This window comes from Somniosus microcephalus, chromosome 24 (genome assembly GCF_052327205.1).
Source record: "Somniosus microcephalus isolate GS21.2 chromosome 24, FLI_Smic_1.0, whole genome shotgun sequence".
NCBI classification, from domain to species: Eukaryota; Metazoa; Chordata; class Chondrichthyes; order Squaliformes; family Somniosidae; genus Somniosus; species Somniosus microcephalus.
This window is the reverse complement of record NC_141010.1, coordinates 56,643,670-56,666,288: the sequence shown is the minus strand read 5'-3', so window position 1 is coordinate 56,666,288 and position 22,619 is coordinate 56,643,670. Positions and strand designations below refer to the sequence as shown.

At 48.6% G+C, this 22,619-nt stretch overlaps 1 protein-coding gene across 1 annotated transcript in view; it reads left to right on the top strand.

The window, feature by feature from the left end:
- Positions 1-22,240, top strand: part of LOC147101487 (proline-rich protein 29-like) — a 41,630-nt gene extending 19,390 nt beyond the window's left edge. Inside the window, exons 3-6 of the mRNA XM_085966626.1 lie at positions 7,332-7,450; positions 9,805-10,025; positions 12,777-12,847; positions 21,978-22,240. Of these exons, the coding sequence (XP_085822752.1) occupies positions 7,332-7,450; positions 9,805-10,025; positions 12,777-12,847; positions 21,978-22,009 (443 nt within the window). The 3' untranslated portion in view covers positions 22,010-22,240. The remainder of the gene's footprint in view (positions 1-7,331; positions 7,451-9,804; positions 10,026-12,776; positions 12,848-21,977) is intronic.
- The last annotated feature ends 379 nt before the right edge of the window (positions 22,241-22,619 follow it).

Sequence of the window (22,619 nt, the reverse complement as noted above, 5' to 3'; positions counted from 1 at the left end):
TCCCTTCTGAGTCCATATGTTTGTTTTGTCTTTGAACCTTACTTGGTCACCAGTGTGGAGTTCAGGTAGGTTTTGTGTTCCTCTGTCATAGTAGTACTTTTGCTTTTCTTTGTTGTTCTTTGAAATTCCTCACTTTCTCCCCCTCTTGTTTTCAGGAGGTTCTCCGGGATGGGTAGGTTTGACCTTAGCCGACGTCCCATCAGGAGTTGGGCTGGTGACTTACCACACTCGAGCGGCGTTGTGCGGTATACAAGCATGTTTTGGTAGAAGTCAGTTCCACTGTCTTTTGCCTTGTACATCAGTCTTTTCACTGTGTTTGCGGGCTCTCCTGGGTCAACAGCTCTGGACAACGTGTCTGCTGTATACATCAGCTTACCCAGTGTGTACGCAACATTCAGTTCATCATAGACTGTCTCTCCTTCGCTTTCCACAACGAGGACTCTCTTTACCAGGTTCAGTCTCTCACAGGCTTTTGGCACCACGATTAATGCTAGCGTGTGCTCTCTGTCCTTGTGTGTTACTTTGACAATGCATCTTCCTTTCACTGGTATTTCAGTACCTGAGTGTCCTGTTACTTTCACTTTGATTCCATGTATCTTTGGTCTGGGTCTAATTTTCTTAAAATCAGCCTCTGATATCACATTAACTTGTGCTCCAGTATCCAATTTAAATGGAATGTGTATGTCATTCACTTTTAGTGTCAACATCCAGTCTCTTTCTTCTTTTTTGTTTTCAGACACAACATCTACATAGAACTCCTCTATCTCGCTTTCATCTACTGTATGGACCTTGCTTTGTTGCGCTTGGTTCTTACAGCAACGGGCACAATGGTTGTTTTTGTTGCAACTATTGCATTTTTTACCATATGCTGGACACTTTTTTGGTGGATGCTGTGTACCGCATCGACTACATGTCTTTCGATTGTCCCTTTCATTTTCGTTCGCTGGCCACGCCTCTTTTTTCACATTGGCGCTCTTTTTGTTAAACGGTTTGTATCCGTTCTCTCACTGCATCCACGTTGTAGCTATTGTCACTGAACAGCTCCTTGGCCTGCGACTTCACAGTCTCTGTAGCCCTACACAGTGCTATGGCTTTTCCCAGGTCTAGATCTTGCTCTCTTAGCAGTCTTTCCCTTAGACCATTATTCAGAATACCACACACCAGTCTGTCTTTTATCAGCGAGTCTGTCAGTCCCCCAAATTCACATGTTTTGCTTCGGTTTCTCAGTTCAGTCACATACTGATCAATAGTCTCTCCCGTTTTCTGTACACGTGAAAAATCTGTGCCTCTCAAACGTCACGTTACATTTAGGTATGCAGTAGGCCTCAAACTGTTCCATTATTTTATCTAGCTTCATTTTGTCTCCATTAGCAGCGAATGTGAAATTATTATACACCTCCAGCGCTTCATCACCCACGACATGAAAGAACAGTGACGATTTCCTTTTATTACTTTTCTCGTCAGCTCCGATTGCTGATAAATACAACCCCACACGTTGTTTGAACCTCCTCCAATTTTCAGCCACATTACCTGCCAACTGAAGCGTCGCCGGTGGGTGTAAACCTTCCATTTTTTCACTTCGTTAGCTATTCTCCAATGGTAAGCAACGATGTTCTCTTTTGGCTTGCTAATTTGTGGAGAGCTGATTTAACTTCAGATTTTTTCTCTTCATCTCTTTCAGTCACTTCTGACACCATGTATTGATTTCTTTGTGGGTTCAATGACGAGACATTTATGAAAGAGAATGAGTTTTAATCTAAAGCTTTTTCAACTCTTTATACAGCTTTACAGGAGACATGATGCTAGTGATCCATCTAGAATGAAACTGAAACCAAACTAAACTGCCTTGCTTGTCTCGGTCACATGCCCTCTGCTGGTCAGGCACAAGCAATCAATACATGCAAACATGCTGGTAGGCATCATAATCAAACAGGCAAATACCATCTCTATTTGCTGATATCATTACATATATCAACGATCTTGACTTGAATATAGGGGGTATGATTAAGAAGTTTGCAGCTGATACTAAAATTGGCTGTGCGGTTGAAACTGAAGAAGGAAGCTGTAGACTGCAGGAAGATATCAATAAATTGGTCAGGTGGGCAGAGCAGTGGCAAATGGAATTCAATCCGGAGAAGTGTGAGGTAATGCATTTGGGGAAGGCTAACAAGGAAAGGGAATACACAGTAAATGGTAGGACACTGAGTAGTGTAGAGGAACAAAGGGACCTTGGAGTGCATGTCCACAGATCCCTGAGGTAGCAGGCCAAGTAGGTAAGGTGGTTAAGAAGGCATACGGAATGCTTGCCTTTATTAGCCGTGGCATAGAATACAAGAGCAGGGGGGTTATGCTTCAACTATATAAAACACTAGTTAGGCCTCAGCTAGAGTACTGCGTGCAGTTCTGGTCACCACATTACAGGAAAGATGTGATTGCACTGGAGAGGGTACAGAGGAGATTTACAAGGATATTGCTGGGAGTAGAGAATCTTAGCTATGAGGAAAGACTGGATAGGCTGGGTCTGTTTTCCTTGGAACAGAGGAGGCTGAGGGGAGTGTATAAAATTATGAGGGGCATAGATAAAGTGGATAGAAAGGACCTATTTCCCTTAGCAGAGGGGTCAAAAACCAGGGGGCACAGATTTAAAGTAATTGGGGGAAGGTTTAGAGGGGATTGGAGGGGACATTTCTTCACCCAGAGGGTTGTGGGGGTCTGGAACTCACTGTCTGAAAGGGTGGTCGAGGCAGGAACCCTAACCACATTTAAAAAGTACTTGGATGTGCACTTGGGATGCTCTAACCTGCAGGGCTACGGACCAAGAGCTGGGAAGTGGGATTAGGCTGGATAGCTCTTTGTTGGCCGGCGCAGACACAATGGACTGAAATGGCCTCCTTCCGTTTCCTCAACTTTCTATGATTCTATGATTCAGCCTGTCACTGAGGGCACCGCAGAGAGGGAAGCGGGAGAAGAGGAAGAGGAAGAACACACCGCGTCACTGCATGTCTCACCCGCAGGCACCAACTCAGATACTGGCACTATGCGTTCTGTAGAGGCTAGTATAGTAGCGGGATCTACACAGGGTGATGCACCAGGGACGAGCGGGCTGCAGCAAGGCCAGAGGGAAAGGGTAGCTCGGGGGGGGTCAGCTCCCCGGAGAGCGAGTTCTGCTGCACAGGACTCAGATGAGGACCTCGATGGGGAAGCCTTTAGAAGAAGGGTGATGATAGGTGCAATGGCAAGGGTGCCCGAGAGCCTCTTGGCAATGGTAAGGAGCGTGGAGGAGTCTGCCTCCAACATTGCACAAGGCTCTGCACACACCATGGAGCCCATCATTTCCAGTCTGCAAAGGATAATAGACTCCCTGAGAGACCGTGGCGACCCAGACCTGATGCTGCGTGTGATGGGCGATCTGGCAGCTTCCATTGTAGCACAGGCGGAAGCGACGCAATGACTTAGTGCTGTAATACAGTCTATGCTTGGTGGCATCCAATCTCAGACTGCTCTCATGCAGTCTCAGCTTGATGCCATGCAACCTCTGACTGCTGCCATTGTAGCTGGGTCTACCACCATCGACCGGGGCTTTCACGGTGTTGCAGCAGGCCAGCAATCTGTGTTCCAGCAGGTTGCTAGGGATGCTGAGCTGCTGCCCCAGGGGAGTGGCAGTGGGTCAGTGGAGCAGGAACCTGCTGTCCTCTCTCAGGATGACAGCATTCCTGCTCCACCACTGCCACTCCGCCATTGCCCTTGTCGCGGCCTATCATTCAACCAGCCCAGACTGCTGCCACCCATGCTGAGGTGGTGCAGTCTACAGCCAGGCCTTCCAGGCCCAGAGCTGGTCGAGGGCGTCCTGCAAGGCCATCTGAAGTCCCCCGCACGGACACTCAGCAGCCTTCCACCAGCCCTGCTGCAGCCACTGGACCAACACTTTGTAGGAGCACTAGAGTAGGCAAAGGCACAGTAACACCAGGCACTAAGGGATTGCACAAGGGTGTATAGTTCCTGGGATTAGGGACAGGGTCACTGGCAAGGCTTGGAAGCTAAGCAGAGCCAGGCCTGGTTAGTACCTGGAGGGGGTGACCATCAGGGAAGACCAGGTGCAGAAGGTCATGAAGAGGGGTGGTTGGTGAGAAGGTCACGGAAGAAGGGGTGGTTGGTGAGAAGGTTACGGAAGGAGGGGTAGCTGGTGAGCAGGCCCGGGCGTTGGGCTGAAGATTATCGGACAGGAGGAATGGTGGAAATGGAATGGCGGCGTGCACAGACGCAGCGGCTTTGCTTCTCCCAGGACAGTGCTATTTACGTTTAATGTTATTTGTACTGGACTCATGGGAGCTTGCAAGATCACATTTTGTTGTTCAATGACAATAAAGTTGAATTATTATTATTATAGTTAACATTTTTGTTGCAAATGCGTTCACTGATTTTTGATAAATTTATTAATTCAGTTTGGATTCTTTTGTGGCGTGTCTCATTTCCGCTTTGTGCTGTGATATGGTCTGTGACAGGGATGGAATGATGGGGATGTGGAGAGCAACGGGGATCTGGGGTTTAATTCATTGGATCCGCAGTCTGATGAGGTGGTCACGGACCGCCCCTCCGGAAGGCCGATTGAGTGGCTGCCTCCTCCCTCGCTCCCGTTTCTCCTCCTCCTCTCCCTCTTCCTCCTCCTCAGGTGGTCCCACGATCCCTGGTGGCAAGGGCTGCGCCCTCATGATGGCCAAGTTGTGGAGCATGCAGCAGACCACCACGAAATGGGACACCCACTCAGCCGAGTACTGGAGGGCTCCTCCCGAGTGGTCAAGGCAGCGGAACTGTTGCTTGAGCACTCTGATGGTCTGCTCAATGATGTTCCTGGTGGCAGCATGGCTGTCATATGAGTGCTGGGCAGGAGTGTTGGGGTTGCGGAGGGGAGTCAGGGTGGAGAGCGGATAGCCCTTGTCTCCGACCAGCCAGCCGTAAGCTTGACGTGGTGGCTGGAAGAGTGCTGGCGTAGGATGTAGGCAGCGTGGCTGCTGCCAGGATAGCGGGCATTCACATTGAGGATTCGCTGTCTGTGGTCGCACACCAACTGCAAATTAAGTGAGCGGTAGCCTTTGCAGTTATGGAAGATATCAGGATTGTTATGCGGTGCCTGCAAAACCACATGGGTGCAGTCAATGGTGCCCTGAAGCATGGGGAATCCTGCTATCCTGGCAAAGCCACGTGCATGCACTTCCTGCTTCTCTCTGGTAGTGGGGAAGGAAATATAATCCCTTCTCCTGCTGTAGAGAGCCTCTGACCTCCCGGATGCAGCAATGGATGGAGAACTGCGATATGTTAGCTATGTCTCCTGTTGCAGACTGGAAGGATCCGCTGGCGAAGAAATTGAGGGCGACGGTGACCTTGACTGTCACTGAGAGAGCCGTGGTCACCTTGGATCTGAGGCTGGAGGTCTGGTTGCAGGAAATGGCAGTGTTCTGTAACCACCTCCTTGGTACAGCAGAGCCTTCTAATACGCTGCACCTCACTTAATTGAAGGTAGAAGTGCCCTCAGAAGGTAAGGCCTCCTGTTGAGAGCCCTGATGGCCCTCCTCCGCCACATGTTCCAATCTTTTTCGCTGCCTCTGCCGTAGATCCTGGAGGGCGAGGTCAACTGCCAGCACAGCCCATTAATGTAATCAAGTGTAGCAGTTTGATTTTTTTAAGAATAAATGTAACTACTTTTTAGTTGCCACAACACCCTGATACTAAATAATTTTGAAATTACCGAATGAGACTGTTGCACTATGTGAAACTGACAAGAAAGCACTGAAACTTCACTAACTTATAGCTGCAACTCATTACTCATGATCCCTTTAAATAACATCCCTGGAGCCGGCTTCCTGTTGCTTCATGCCAGCCCTCCTTGTCGCTGTTTACTCCAGGTGCTAAGTTAGGTGGCGACAATCAATTTCGCAGATCGGGCGGCCAGTGAGCGTTGCACACTCATTGACTTCATGCTCCACCTGGCATTGAGGCTCCCGGCGATAACTGTTAGAGGCGGCGCTGCGGGATTTGACATGCTGCGCGGGATTTGACATGCGGCGCGGGATTCGCCGCGCCCCGGCGATAATACTCTAGCGCCCCATTAGCACCATCTGCTGGCACTAACAGGAGGTGCTAAAGGTATTGAATTTTCCCCCCTAAGTATTTAAAATGTTGTCCAGTGTTTTATTGCATAGTGCTTACAACAGAATGAAAAGTAGATATAAATAATACAGACTAGGATATGGCAGAGCCGATTGTGTGTCTGGACTGCAGTATGTTGGAGTTTGTGGACAGCGAGGCTGTCCCGAATGACCACGTACATAGTAGCTAGCTATCTCCATCTCTAATCTCTCCGGCTCAGAGTCATTGAGCTGGAGTGCGAGTTGGAGACACGAGAGGGGGAGGAGTATCTGGACAGTTTGCTCCAGACCTTGGTCACACCTCGTAGGGAGGTGCAAGATCAGAATGGGGTTGGTGTGACTGATTGTGTACAGAGTAAGGGGAACCCAGGTGAGATAGAGAATGAGGATCCATAGAAACTGATCCTATCCAACAGTTACAATGTACTTGCTACTGATGAGGATAAGAATAAAGACTGTCGGAAGGACAGCCAGAATGTGAACCATGGCACTTTGGAGCAGGCGGCTGTCCTAAGGGGGGAGGAGGAGGAGGGGAAACGTAATATGGTAGCTGTAGGGGATTCAATAATTAGGGGGGCAGCTAGCATCCTTTGTCAGCAGGATTGAGAGTCCCACATGGTATGTTGCCTCCCTGGTGCCCCTGAGGGACATCTCAGTCCGGCTTGAAAGGATATTGGAGAGGGAGGGGGAGGATCCAATCATTGTTGTCCAAGTTGGGACCAACAACATAGGAAAGTGTCACCAAGAGGTCTTGTTTGGAAGTACCAGGAGCTAGGAGCTAAATTAAAGAACAGGACCTCAAGGGTTATAGTCTCTAGATTATTACCCGAGCCACGTGCAAATTGGTGTAGAGATAAGCTGATTAGAGAAGTAAAGACGTGACTGAAGGAGTGGTGTGGGACGGGCTGGGACCAGGGTCCTAGCGGAAAGGATAAATAGGGCGGTCACGAGTACTTTAAACTAGTAACTGGGGGGCGGGCTCAGGTGGACATGGTAGTATAAATAATAGTTCTAAAACAAATGAAAGGGAAGAGAGTAGAGTAATCGTCAATAATTGTGCTTTAGACACTACAGGTAAAGGAAAAACTAAAAGATGAGAAGTAATTAAATCAGGAGAGAGAAATAAGAAATGTGTGGGTAAAACATTAGAGCAGTAGAACAAGTTAGTTGATGTGCTTCTTCCCCCAGACCTGGTGGAGCTGATGATGATACAGAACGCACAGATGCACCAAGTGATCATGAACAACATCACCATGGCAGCACTCACGAGCTTCGGTTACAGCGCGCAGCCAAAGCCCGCCATGCAGGTCAGTGGTCAATCACTTTCAAGCTCAAGCTGAAAATCCAGTGTGCGCTGGAGGTCAGGGGTCATTGCTTTTTGCAACGGGTATTGGGGCAGCAAGATGGTCTGAAACGCGGCAAGTGTCCCGTGTCCCAGTCGTGACCCATACTGCAGTCGTGGCTCGGTGGGTAGCACTCTGGCGCCTCTGAGCCAGGTTGTCCCACTCCAGACCGGAGCACATAATCTAGGCTGACACTGCAGTGCTGCACTGAGGGAGGTGCCGTCTTTTGGCTTAGACGTTAATGCGAGGCCCCGTCTTGGGCAGATGTAAAAGATCCCATGTCACTAATTCGAAGAGCAGGGGAGTTCTCCCCGGTGTCCTGACCAATATTTATCCCTCAACCAACATCACTTAAAAACAGATTATCTGGTCATTATCACATTGCTGTTTGCGGGATCTTGCTGTTGCAAGCTGGCTGCCACCATGGCTGCAATAGAATAATGACCAGATAATCTGTTTTAGTGATCTTTTATGTCCACCTGAGGGAGCAGACAGGGCCTCAGTTTAGCATCTCATCCAAAAGACAGCACCTCTGACAGTGCAGCACTCCCTCAGCACTGCACTGGAGTGTCAGCCTGGATTATGGAGTAGGGCTTGAACTCACGACCTTCTGACTCGGAGGCGAGGCTGCTACGACTGAGCCACAGCAGGCACAGCGTGCTGGGAGCCCCCCTTCCCACAATATTACTGGACTAATAATCCAGAGCACAAGAGTTCAAATCCCACCAATGCAGTCTGAGAATTCGAATTCAATTAAAAATAAAGGAACTAAAAAGCTGGTATCATTGAAAGTCACCATGAAACTGTCGGATTGTCATAGAAACCCACCTGGTTCACTCATGTCCTTTGGGGAAGGAAATCTGCCGTCCTTACCCGGTCTGGCCTATAGGTGACTCCCGTCCCTCACCAACGTGGTGAACTCTTAACTGCCCCCCTGAAGTGACCCAGCAAGACACTCAGTTGTATTAAAAATCGCTGCAACTACAGCGGTCCAAGAAGGAGGCCCAGCACCATTTAAGCGTAACAAGGGATGGGCAATAAATGCCAGCCTTGTCAGCGACACTCATACAGGGAGAATTTTAAAAAAAAGTTGACCCAGCAAGTGAGACGAAGTCACGCTCGGTCACTCTGGCACACAGAAGGAGAGCAGGCCAGTGCATGTCCAGCAGTAAAACCCATCAACAGAGGAAAGTCTAGCCAGCTGGGGTCAGTCAGCAGGAACAGTCAGACTGGAGAGCTGAGCTCACTTATATCGCAGGAAGGTGAAAGCTTGGGAGAATGAAGTGGGTTGTTGGGAGAAATGTTCATCATGGAGGATTTTAGACTACCAGTGCAAAGCGCCCAGATATTTGGCAATGAGAGTCTGGAACTTTCTAAAACATAAACTGAACGCAAAAAGTACGTTTGAATAGAAAAAAATTAAAAGGTCCGGTTTTAGTTCACGCCTGGGTTTCACGGTGAAGAGGCGTTTAGTTATAAAGGGTCAGTGATTTTTGACGATCACCAAAACAAATTTGACAACTCAAACCAAGTCCTTGCCCACGATGAGGTATCTGACCCCCAGAGCACGGTTCACGAGCAGGCCTGCGATTTTCTAATCCGTGCCTTTGGCTGGTCCTTCACCACGGGCGAGGCATCTAAAAAATCTAATCTTCTAATCCCCGCCGTCTGCTGTTTGAGTTAATGGAGGGTGTGACCCCTGACTAAGGGCTTCAGCCATCTGGGCCTTGAGCTCTGGAATTCCCACTGACCTCCATTGATCCCAGTCCACCAACATCTCCATTTAAAAAATCTCATCCTCATGTTCAAATCCATCCATGGCCTCGCCTCCTCCAGCCCTACAACCCTCTGTGATCTCTGCATTCCTCCTATTCTGGCCGCTTGTGCATCTCCCACTACATTCGCCCCATCATTGGCAGCCGTGCCTTCAGCCAGCTAGGCCCGAAGCTATGGGATTCGCTCCCTAAACCTCGCCACCACTCTCTCCTCCTTCGTGACCATCCTTAAAACCTACCCTTTTGACCCAAGCATTTGATAACCTGTCCCAATAGATCATGTGGCTCGGTGTCAGTTTTTATTGCCCTCTTGTGAAGTGCCTTTGGACATTTTCCTTTGTTGTTGAATTAGTCTGATGACGGCACATTCCATGTTATTTTTGTGGCCAACACCAGCAGCCATTGGAAACACCTGGGTTTAAAATTCCCACTATTACAATTGTTTTTTTTAATCTAGTGCTTTGGAACCTACACGTGTTGTAAAAAAAAGACCTTGGGTTTAAGAAACCAGCCTGAGAGTGTGTCGTCTTTCACTGTGCTTAGAACCCAGTGTCCATCAGATTGGAAGAGAGTGAGCCGGATACAGTTTATCACCATCACTACGAGCCTTGGCCGTATCCTGCGTACCCCTCATGGCCTACACTGCCACCCCAGGCCCAGCCCCAACCTCAGACACATCACACGATGAGACTACTGCAAGAGAATCTGCAGCCAATGGTACGGCACATCAATGGAGACGTCCCTCCGAGTTCCCGGAGAGAGATGTAAGCACTTTGAGTGTACAAGGGGCTGCATAGCGATCTCACTTGCTGCAACCAACCATCAGTAGGAGAAGCTGGAGATCATAGAGTATCCCAAATCCGGAGGCTTGGGGGTTCCAGGGATAACTTTGGGATTTGGGATCAGTGGCTTCAGTAAGACAGTCCATCAGCAGCTTCGTGGGCAAGTGCCACCTGGCCAGGAAGGTCCCAGGTTGGATCCCTGCTCTGTGCTACATTAGCTGACCTCAGCTTGGGTGCTACCATTGACCTGTGGGATAGGAAGGAGAAATGTGTCAGCACTCCCATGTGTGATGTGGGAGTGTGTCTGGGGGTGAGGGGGAGCATACGAGGGAGGGAGGGAGAAGGAAAGGTGTCCAGTCTGTAGAACCATAAATGCTTACAGCACTGAAGGAGGCCATTCAGCCCATTATGCCTGTACCAGCTCTTTGCTGAAGAATTCCAAGGCAAGTGGATAGATAGCCCATCAGCAATCACTGTCTAGACATGGATAAGAATAGCCACTTGGATAAGGCACCTTAGGACTGTCAAGAGTGTGGAATATACACTAGTGCGAGTCACAAAGGAGACAAGGGGAGAATGCAGAGGGCAGAGGGAAGCAAAAGGAAGATGTTTGAAGTGTTTATGTATTTGCTGAGCTGTTTCTGTTGGTTTGTCAGATATTGAGATGCTGCTGCTCAATCCTAAACCCGTCACTGCATTTGGGAAAACGTCATTGCATTGCTTTGTTTATACGTGAGGTCATCACCACAAAACTAGGGGCCAGGTCTTCCTGTTTCCGGCACATGTCCAGATTGTTAACGGAGGACGACGGCCGGAACCTCTCCTTCCAGGTCCAGCCCGGGGCCTGCCAGCTAGGCTGCTGGGACTTGGGGAAAATAGCTGCCCTCCCTGGTGCCTGCCTCCCGGGGCCACTATTCTCTTCTGGCTGCAAACAGGGGGACTGCTCCAGGTTGAGGCGTGCAGCAGCGCAGCCTTCAGAAGGACAGCCTGCACGGACATCGCCCCCCCCCCCCCCACCACAACATGGGCAAGGGGTACCCTCCTCCTCACGCCCCAACATAGGCAAGGGGTCTGCAGGCAGAATCGGCCAGACCCGTTCACCGTTTGTGTCCCAGGTTTTCAGCTGCTGTTGCTCTCTGAATCTATAACGAGTCTGAGTGAAGCCACTTCCAGTGGAATATCACATTCTGTTTGACCCGCCAGTCACTTGAGTACCATGTGACAACCCATTCAATTTCTGGTCAGCCAAGGCATTCAATCTCATCCCTGCCGTGCTTTATCCCATCATTCATGTCCTATTGTCGGCTGGTGAAGGGCAGTTTCCTAACTCCGTGCTCCCGGTTGGGCCTATTTTAATCGGACCAATAGCAGTGGCACTGAGTTGCCCAGGTATCACCTGACAGAAGTCAGCACCACACGTGCCCCTTTCGAAGGCACCATTAATACAATCTAAAACCTGGTCCAATTAAACCTAGAGGCTTAAAATAAAGCAATAAAGTCTCATTTTGACAAAAGCAAAGGAGCCTTACACAACTAAATCACAATATTATTGCAGGTTCAGTGTCTATCTGACACTCTTCATTGCGGTGCCCACCAGTCGCAGGAGGGCTCAAGCCGTACCAGTAGACACCGCGTGCGCTACCTCTCCGGGGCCGCCCGGGCACGGACAAGACCGTGGAAGAGAGGCAGGCAGCCCGAGCGACCACTCCCTCAGGCCACGCTCATTCCCTGCCCGCCAGGAGTGTATCCTGGAATCTACTCCGATGTACAGGGCCTGTTCTGTCCTCAAACACGACAGGCGTTCTGCATCAGCAACGTGCCACGAATGGAACGACTAATCGATCCATTTTCTCAGGACACCGGTACAGCTCCCTGTTCTTTGAATAGCACCATGGGAGAATGTCAGCCCAGATACATCTCTCTCTGTAACCATGGGAACAGTCTTAAATATGGACACTGGGCAAAAACACTATTTTAATCTGCTCCCATCATCAATTGTACATCTTTCCACACTCCAAAACGACATACTTTAGACTGCTTCACCCTCAAACAAAATAATTAGATCCTAAAATATAAAACGTTTCCATTTCAATTCAATGATAAGACATCAAGTAAAACCAGTAACTGGGTCTTGGGCCTGCAAACTCGAGCTCCCCACTTGGCCAATAGCAACTGTTCAAACGTACCTACACCGAGGCAAACCCCCACCCACCCCCCTCACTCTGTACTTTAAATTCCACCCAACCCGTCTTCCCTAGACCCTCAGCAGTGGATATACTTCATGGCCCCATGAGATAGAGCTGGTTAAACCGGGCCGTGGCCCCATGAGATGGAACTGGTTAAACCGGGCCATGGCCCCTTGAGAGAGAGCTGGTTAAACTGGCTCTGGCCCCTTTTGAGAGAGCTGGTTAAACCGGGCCGTGGCCCCATGAGATGGAGCTGGTTAAACCGGGCCATGGCCCCTTGAGAGAGAGCTGGTTAAACTGGCTCTGGCCCCATGAGATAGAGCTGGTTAAACCGGGCCGTGGCCCCATGAGATGGAGCTGGTTAAACCGGGCCATGGTCCCTTGAGAGAGAGCTGGTTAAACCGGCTCTGGCCCCATTAGATAGAGCTGGTTAAACCGGGCAATGAATAAAAGGCCAGCAGGCCGCAGTCAGCAAACTCCAGTCAGGTGCTTTAGTCGCTAAAACTTGTCGCCTTTAACTGGACGCTGTTGGTTTTTTGCCTCCTAGTAAAGCTGTGCCACCACCCCCACCGCCAAGCGCCACAGGGACAGTCGGAGCCGACGTTCGTCCAGCCTCAGGTAAGCTGCAACGGCAGGAATTATCTCGTGTTCCTGCCCAGTCCCTCCTAACCGCCTTGTCCGACGTACTCTTCCTTGCTCTCACTGTGTTGAAAAAGACTATCGCCTCCTTTAACTCCATCTTCCTCCCCCAACATTCACAGGTCTTTAAAAGATCTTTGGGCCTCTAAAATCCCAAGCTTGGCATTGCCTAAATACTACTACATAATTTATCCCGTCTTCTTTCACTCTGGGGTCTCCTGCACTGTGGGGCTTTCCCTTCACCTTGATTGTTCCGATTTTAAGTATAACACGTCCAATTCCACATAAGTACTGTGGCAACAAGAGCAGGCCAGAGGCTGGGAATTCTGCGGCGAGTGTCTCACCTCCTGACTCCCCAAAGCCTTTCCACCATCTACAAGGCACAAGTAAGGAGTGTGATGGAATACTCTCCACTTGCCTGGATGAGCGCAGCTCCAACAACACACAAGAAGCTCGACATCATCCAGGACAAAGCAGCCCGCTTGATTGGCACCCCATCCACCACCTTAAACATTCACTCCCTCCACCACCGGCGCACCGTGGCTGCAGTGTGTACCATCTACAAGATGCACTGCAGCAACTCGCCAAGGCTTCTTCGGCAGCACCTCCCAAATCCGCGACCTCTTCCACCTAGAAGGACAAGGGCAGCAGGTGCATGGGAACACCACCACCTCCAAGTTCCTCTCCAAATTACTCACCATCCTCACTTAGAAGTATATCGCCGATCCTTCATCGTCACTGGGTCAAAATCCTGGAACTCCCTGCCGAACAGCACTGTGGGAGTACCTTCACCACATGGACTGCAGCGGTTCAAGGCGGCAGCTCACCGCCACCTTCTCAAGGGCAATTAGGGATGGGCAATAAATGCCGGTCTTGCCAGCGACGCCCACATCCTAGGAACAAATATTAAAAAAAAATTCCTTTGGTTTTTCCAAGGGCTACATATCTGAGCAGTAACTTGTTCTTTTTAATTCTCTTGCTCCCTCCTATTCTCCGTTCCCTAAATCCTGTCTCAAACATCCCAAAGAGCAGAGCCGGGGTAATAATTCCTGGTGCCCCAAGATCCATTAAAGTACAATCACGTAGTAAAATGCATGATGAGATCAGGCCATAGCACATTTCACACTATGTCAATAATAAGACGAATCATATGTCAAATGAATCACATTTGCACAGGATGCTTAGTGGGGGCCTCGTATGACTGGGGGTCCTGGGCATGGCCCCCACACAGCAGTGATGAGCTGTGGATTGAGGAACAAAGGCTTGTGGAGCTGAGGGTCAGAAGTAAGGAGGAGGCAGCCTGCAAGCATACCCAGAGTTACATTGAGTGCCGCTGACCAACAATGTGTGAATAGGGGTCAGTCAGCTATTGGGAAAGACTGGCTGGGGGGAGGTGAACATAGGATTAGGAGGCCATTCTACCCCTCGAGTCTGCTCCGCCATTCAATTAGTTCATGGCTGATCTGTACAACTCCATTTACTCGCCTATGATCCATAATCCCTTGATAACCAACAAAAAGTTCTCAGTCTTGAAAATTTCAATTGACCCCAAGAATCCACAACTGTTTGGTGGAAGCGAGTTCCAGATTTCCACTACTCTTTGTGTGAAGTGTTTCCTGACTGGGAGCTACGCAAGATTCGGGCCCATGGGGTTGGGGGTAATATATTAGCATGGATAGAGGATTGGTTAATGGACAGATAACAGAGAGTAGAGATAAACCAGCCATTTTCCAGTTGGCAGGCTGTAACTAGTGGGGTGCCGCAAGGATCAGTGCTCGGGCCTCAGCTATTTACAATCTATAACAATGACTTAGATGAAGGGACCGAGTGTAATGTATCCAAGTTTGCTGATGATACAAAGCTAGGTGGGACAGTAAGCTGTGAGGAGGACACAGTCTGCAAAGGGATAGAGATAGACTGAGTGAGTGGGCAGTAAGGTGGCAGATAGAGTATAATGTAGGGAAATGTGAGGTTATTCACTTTGGTAGGAATAGAAAAACAGAAAATAGTTTCTCATCATTTAAAAAATGTGTTGGTGTTCAAAGAGGTTTAGGTGTCCTCGTACAAGAAACACAGAAAGCTAGCATGCAGGTACAGCAAGCAATAAGGAAGGCAAATGGCATGTTGGCCTTTATTGCAAGGGGGTTGGAGTATAAGAATAAGGAAGTCTCACTACAATTGTACAGGGCTTTGGTGAGACCACACCTGGAGTACTGGGCACAGTTTTGGTCTCCTTATCTGAGAAAGGCCATACATGCCTTAGAGACGGTGCAACAAAAGTTCACTGGGTTGATTTCTGGGATGAGAGGGCTGTCCTATGAGGAGAGATTGAGTAGATTGGGCCTATACTCTCTGGAGTTTAGAAGAATGAGAGGTGATCTTATTGAAACATAAGATGCTGCGAGGGATTGACAGGGTAGATGTTGAGAGGTTGTTTCCCCCTGGCTGGAGAGTCTCGAACTAGGGGGCATAGTCTCAGGATAATGGGTCGGCCATCTCAGACTGAGATGAGAAGACATTTCTTCATTGAGGGTTGTGAATTTTTGGAATTCTCTCAAAGGACTGTGGATGCTGAGTCGTTGAGTATATTCAAGGCTGAGATCGATAGATTTTTGGACTCTAGGGGAATCAGGGGATATGGGGATCGGGCGGGAAAGTGGAGTTGAGGTGGAAGATCAGCCATATGGCCTAATCCTGCTCCTAATTCTTACGATATGTTCTGACATCATCCCTGAATGGCCTAGCTCTAACTTTAAGATTGTGGCCCCTTGTTCTGGATTCCCCAGCAGAGGAAATCGTTTCTCTGAAGTGGTGGGGTGCAGGGAGAGCAGGTTCAATCGCTCTGCTTTATTCAGTCTTATTGTTTACACCGATTATGCAGGACAGTCACATTAATTTGAGTTTATATTTAAATGATAGGACAGATATGACTGTACAATACACAGGGGCTTACAGCTCTACAACCCTCCGAGAACTACGCTCCTCAAACTCTGGCCTCTTGTGCATCTCCCACTCACCTCATCACACCTTGGCAGCTGTGCTCTGAAATTCCCTCCCTAAACCTCTTCTCCTTTAAGACCCTCCTGAAAACTCCGCTCTTTGACCAAGCTTTCGGTCACCTGTCCTAACGTCTCCTTCTCTGGCTCAGTGTCAATTTTTGTCGGTTAACGCTGCTGTGAAGCACCTTGGAATGCTTTACTATGTTAAAGGCGCTACGTAAATGCGAGTTGTTGTAAATCTCCAGTGAAAGGAGCGATAGACAGTGCAGTGTATTTTCCAATCAGGCTTATCCAACACTTCCCAATTTCCAAGAGTTTCGGACTCAACATCGAGTTCAACAATTTCAGATTGTTAGATCCGTGATTCTGAGAGTATGATGTTTTTCAATAACCACACGAATACTGTAACTTAACGATCAAGAGGTATTTACTGGAGTAGGGTAGTCTCAAGACTGGGGTACAGAGGCATGCTCAATGCTTATATACAGGTGTGGTCACTGCCGGTACTACAGTATACAGGAGCTGTAAAAGTAGTTCTCTCTTAAAGGTACATACACTACAATTCCTCCCCTTTTAGATTAGTAGTACCCATAATATTCAAATAACAATTAACATGTCAACATGTACATTAACAACAATAGTCCATTTATAGATTCAGTCTTGGGGCGGCTTCCTGATCCTTTCGGGATAGCGCCTTTCCTGAGGTTCTTGTTCTTGGTGCGGAGGCGATTCTGGCCTCTTTTCGTCGGTTATTTCATCCGTTTCCACTGCTACTGTTTCTGAGGTAGATGCTACCGGTATGTTGGGTTCATCTCCAGGGACGCGAGACATGGGGTTGACTCATTCCTGTGTCGCTAAGATCTGATCGTCGTGGCATCTCACAATGTTCTCCCCGACATCCACTGTGTACATTAACGGCCCCTGCCTTGTGCATATCGTTCCGGGTTGCCATTTCTCTGTTCGGTAGTCACGGGCCAAGACTGGTTGTCCTACGTTGAAGCTCCTTGTCGGCTTCTCATTGATGTGCTGGAATTGTTTATCTTCAACATTTCTTCGCACATTTGGCCTGAGCAAGTCCAGACGAGATCTCAACCTTCGGTTAAAGAACATCATGGCTGGGGTCTGGTTGGTAACTGCATGTGTCGTGTTTCGGTAGGCTAATAAGAAATTGTCCACCTTATGCTGTAGTGGAATTTCCTCGTCGCACATGGCCTTTATCGCCTTCTTAAAGGTTTGTACGAACCTCTCAGCCAATCCATTGGTGGCTGGATGATATGGGGCGGATGTGTAATGCCTTACCCCATTCCTTCTCATAAGTTTTCGAAACTCTTCGGACACAAACTGTGGTCCATTATCAGAGCAAATCTGCTCTGGCAAGCCGTTCCTGGCAAATATGGTCCGTAGGACTACAATCGTCTTCTCTGTCGTGGTTGAGGACATTTTTATCACCTCAGGCCATTTCGAATAAGCATCCACTGCTATTAAGAACATTGAGTCCATGAATGGACCAGTGAAATCAATATGCACCCGTTGCCATGGAGAGGAGGGCCACTCCCATGGGTGTAGAGGGGCATGTGGTGGTGCATTTTGGACCTTCTGGCATCCTGAGCAGCTCTTGGTTAGGTCTTCGATTTATTGATCAATTCCCGACCACCACACATAAGCCCTAGCAAGGCTTTTCATTTTCACTCCCCCCAGATGACCTTCATGAAGCTCATTTAGCACTCTCTCCCTTAACTTAGGTGGAATTACCACTCTGGATCCACACATCACTGTCCCCTGGCATACTGACAGCTGTTCTCTTCTGGATGAGAATGCTGGCAACAGTGAGTCGCCATGTGTTGGCCATCCCCTCACCGTCAAATCATATACCCGAGACAGCGCCGGATCATTGCGGGTCTCCTTCTCTATATCCGCGTTCGTTACTGGCAATCGTTCAATTATTGACGAATAAAATATCTCGATAGGATCCACTGCTGGTGCTTCCTCCACAGTAGGCAGTGGCAGGCGCGATAGCCCATCAGCGTTTCCATGCTGTTTCGTGCCTTTATATTCTATTTCATATTGATTTGCCCCTAGAAACAGGGACCATCTTTGCAACCGTTGTGCAGTCATCACTGGAACGCCCTTCTTAGGATTAAAGATGGAGACAAGTGGTTGGTGGTCAGTCAGCAAGGTGAACTTCTGCCCATGCAGATAGTGGTTGAATTTTTTTACTCCCCATACTAGGCTGAGGGCCTCCCTGTCAATCTGGGCGTAGTTGTGCTTGGCTGAGGTTAGTGACCGAGACGCAAAGGCTACTGGCCTCTCCAACCCGTCTGGGAATTTGTGCCACAGCACCGCTCCAATACCATAGGGTGATGCATCACATGCCAAACGAATTGGTAGTGCTGGGTTGAAATGGGCCAACACCTCTTTTGATGTGATCAATTCTTTACACTTTTGGAAAGCTCGTCTATGTTCGTCATTCCACTTCCATGGTACCCCTGTTTGCAGTAGGGTGTTCAGTGGGTGTAACACCGTGGACAAATTTGGTAAGAACTTATGGTAGTAGTTTACCAGCCCGAGGAACGACCTCAGTTGTGACACATTTTCCGATGCTGGAGCCTTGACTACTGCCTCAATCTTTTCAGGGGACTTAAGTAACCCCTCTTCATCGATGACATGGCCACAATACGAGATCTGCTTCTAGAAAAACTCGCACTTGTGGCGATTAGCTCATAGCCCATATTCCTTTAATCTGGTGAGCACCTTCTCCAAGTTGGCGAGGTGATCACTGTCATTTTCGCCCGTGACCAGGATGTCGTCCAAATAACACTGGGTCCCTGGAATCCCTTGCAGGACTTGATCCATCGCCCTTTGCCAAATAGCCGGAGCCGATGCTACCCCGAACACCAGCCGGTTGTATTGATAGAGACCTTTATGAGTGTTAATCGTAAGGTATTGTTTCGAGGCTTCTTCTACCTCCATTTGCAAGTACGCCTGGGCTAGATCAATTTTGGTGAAGCGTTTACCTCCAGATAGCGAGGCGAAAATATCCTCAATTCGTGGAAGCGGATATTGTACCGTGTGAAGGACTGGGTTCACTGTCCCCTTAAAATCCCCACAGATGCGGACGTTCTTTGGTTCCCCAAGCGTATTACTCAATGACCTCTTCATTGAGTGGGTGTAGCCCACTCGCTCCAGTCTACTTTGGACAGTACTCCTGAACGTTCCAACCCTTCCAGCTCTGCTTTGACAGCTGGTCTGATCGCATAAGGCACTGGTCTGGCCTTAAGAAACTTTGGGCTTGCATTTTCCTCTATTTTAATAGTTGCTGTTATGCCTTTTAGTGTTCCGAGTCCCTCCTGGAACACATCTTTTGCATCAGTTAGCATTTTTGACAGTCGTCCAGGTGTGACGTCGTCATCCTTTTTGGCCTCAGCCTTCAGTGCCTGTATGGAATGCCAATCTAATTGTATCGTCCGGATCCATTCACGTCCTAGTAGTGGTGGTCTTCCATCTGGCAATACATAGATGTCCATTTTAGGTATTTCCTGGCCGTTATAGATCACTTTCTCCCTTATTTTTCCTTTGGGGTAGACTTTTTGCCCCGTGTACGTCTTCAAGACAATCTCTGTAGCTTTCAAGGGTATATGTGAAAATAGCCGCTTGTAGTCCCTTTGGTTTATGACTGTTAGGGCTGATCCTGTGTCCAATTCCATTTTCACTTGGACTCCATCTATCTTGAGTGTAACCCAGATAGTCTGGTGATCCTCCATTTTGGTTACCTTATGTAGTTTCAGACAACCCAGCTCCTTGCTTCCGGAGTCTCTGTCACTTTTCTGTTCATCTGAACTACTGTCCATCACCTTGTGTACCTTTTTGTACTTCTCCTGTGGAGATTTCTTACTGTTGGTTTTCTTCCCAGACCTGCAGACTCTTGCTATGTGTCCTGCTTTTCCACACTGTCTGCACACTTGGTCCTTGAACCAACAATCCTTCTGGTCATGTGTTGTTCTGCCGCAGCGATAGCACTTCCCTGTTCCATAGGACATTTCATTGGTGCCATATTCTTGCGGTCTCCGTTGTATCTCTGCAGCGCCCCTTGCGGCTGCTTCGTGTGATACTGCCATACTGAAAGCCTCGTCCAGCGTAAGATCCTTTTCTGATAGAAGCCGTTTCTGGGTTCCTTCACTTTGCAGCCCACACACAAACTTGTCCCTTAACGTATCTGCTAGTCCCACTCCGAACTGGCAGTGTTTCGATAGCTTGCGCAGTTCCGTTAAGTACTCAGCGTTGCTTTCGTCTTTGTGTTGGTTCCTTTTATGGAACTTAAATCGTTCTGCTATCAGCAGCGGTGTGGGGTTTAAGTGGTCCTGTAGGATTTCTACTATGTTTTCAAAATTCTTGTCCACAGGCTTCTCTGGGGTTATTAGGTTTCGCAGTAACCCATAAGTTTTTGCACCCATGGAATTTAACAAAACCAGTGCTTTCCTAGCATCTGGCACTTCATTCGCCCTGCAGTACACCTCAATACGTTCCACATATGTCGCCCAATCTTCGACTTCATTGTCGAACGTAGAGATACTGCCACTCTTCGGCATCCCTGGGTGTGATTTAACTGTCAAAAATGGCATCTCCCGCGCTTCCCCTTCTTCTCCGCTGGCACAAAATGGCGTCTCCCGCGCTTTCCTTCCTTCCCGCGCTTGCCCTTCTTCTCCGCTGTGGCTTCTAAAAATGGCGTCTCCCGCGCTCTTCCTTCTTCTCCGCGGCTCGGTCCTGAACCCGGCTGTTGCTTTACCCTCTCTCTCTCCCCATTTTGTTTTTCCTCGACGCTGCTCGGTTTTCAACCCCCGGCTGCGCCTTGTGCGCTTCACCCTCTGTCATACCCCGTCGACGCTGCTCGGCTTTCTCTCTGCCGTCTGTCGGCTCCAGCCGCCGCTGTCCGGGAAGGGTCTGCGCTGTACCTGTCGTCAGTCTATTGCTGATAGTCATGGCTGGGGAACCAAGCCCGACTCTCCACAGCCTCCCCTGCGATGTTCACTCCCTGCCGGACGACTGGGCGGTTGCTCGTGGTCGACGCCCGTGCTTCTGGCCTCGACTTTCTTCCACCGTCCTCCCGGAGCGAATCCTCGAAGGGAAATGCAGAGTTACAGGCAGATTCGAATCGACACTCGTCGCCACTGTTAGATCTGTGATTCTGAGAGTATGATGTTTTTGAATAACCACACGAATACTGTAACTTAACGATCAGCAGGTATTTACTGGAGTAGGGTAGTCTCAAGACTGGGGTACAGAGGCATGCTCAAGGCTTATATACAGGTGTGGTCACTGCCGGTACTACAGTATACAGGAGCTGTAAAAGTAGTTCTCTCTTAAAGGTACATACACTACACAGATCACAACCTCTGCCCCCATTTTTTCCTGACGACAGCTGTCGATCATTCTGATAATTCCATTTACACTTCATCTCGAATCATCTTTTGTTTCTTAACATGTCCCATTACCATCTCCTTTCGCCTTGCACCATCATCTCTTTTGTCATTTAATCTCTCCTGCCTTCCACCCTATCACAGACCTTCCCTTTTGTTCTTTCCTCCTCTCCCCCCTTTCCCTGCCTCTGTACAGGAATCTTTTTTTTAATCCGGGACCGACGTGGTGCCGATTCATCAAAAATTCCGGATAACCGAAAGCTATAGTAAAAGATGAGAGCGGAGAGCTCCGTATAAAGGAACAAACCCTGTTGCTTAGCAACAGGTTCAGAACAATGGCCACAAGTTCCAAGCGTCTCTGTAGCTTAGCAACAGCTGCAGCCACACCCTTGCACAGCAACAGATCGAGGAAGGCGGAAGTAAAACTTACCTGAACCTACTCCTGAATTTTGCCGGTTAACTGAGATTTCCAGTTATTTAGGTGCCGGTAAATCTAAAGTTTCCTGTACTTGTTTAAAATCTGTTACATCTCCAGCTTTTTCCAGTTCTGACGAAGGGTCAGCGACTTGAAACGTTAACTCTGTTTCTCTCTCCACAGATGCTGCCTGACCTGCTGAGTGTTTCCAGCATTTTCTGTTTTCATTCCAACAGTTACTTGCTTTGACAATAACAGACGATCTGTTTTTTATTCTGCAGAGTATTACGATATGGCTGATGGCCAGATGTGATGAGCCCCATCTACTCAGTGGAGATCCTCCCTCAAACCACATGCCTGGCTCATTAACTGGCGAGACCTCAAAGCCTGGGTGCCTGCAGCTAATGAAATGAGACTCTGTAAATGTTGTAATAAATGTGCACTTGGCTGGACCGGTCGAGACTTTTGCAGTTGCTCTGATGGTCACAGGCATGTACATGGTTTTTCCGTCTAACCAACAAGGAAATCGGGTTGGTCAGCAGAGCACCAAGAGCACTAGCGATGGAAATCAAAAAACAGAACAGGATGGAAATGGTAAACATTTCCAACAAGCCCCTAAGTCAGAACATTATCCTGTCTTCTGAACAACAGATTGACCTGCTGGGTATGTCCTGATTTCACTGTTGCTTGTTTGGATTTTAAGAGGATTTACATAGAATATACAGCACAGAAACAGACCATTCGGCCCAACCATCCATGCCAGCGTTTATGCTCCACTTGCACCTCCTCCCATCGTTCCTCATCTAACCCTCCATTTCCTTCTAGCTTCCCCTTAACTGCTATTCGCTTCAACCACTCCCTGTGGTAGCGAGTTCCACATTCTCACCACTCTCTGGGTAAAGAGGTTTCTTCTGAATTTCCTA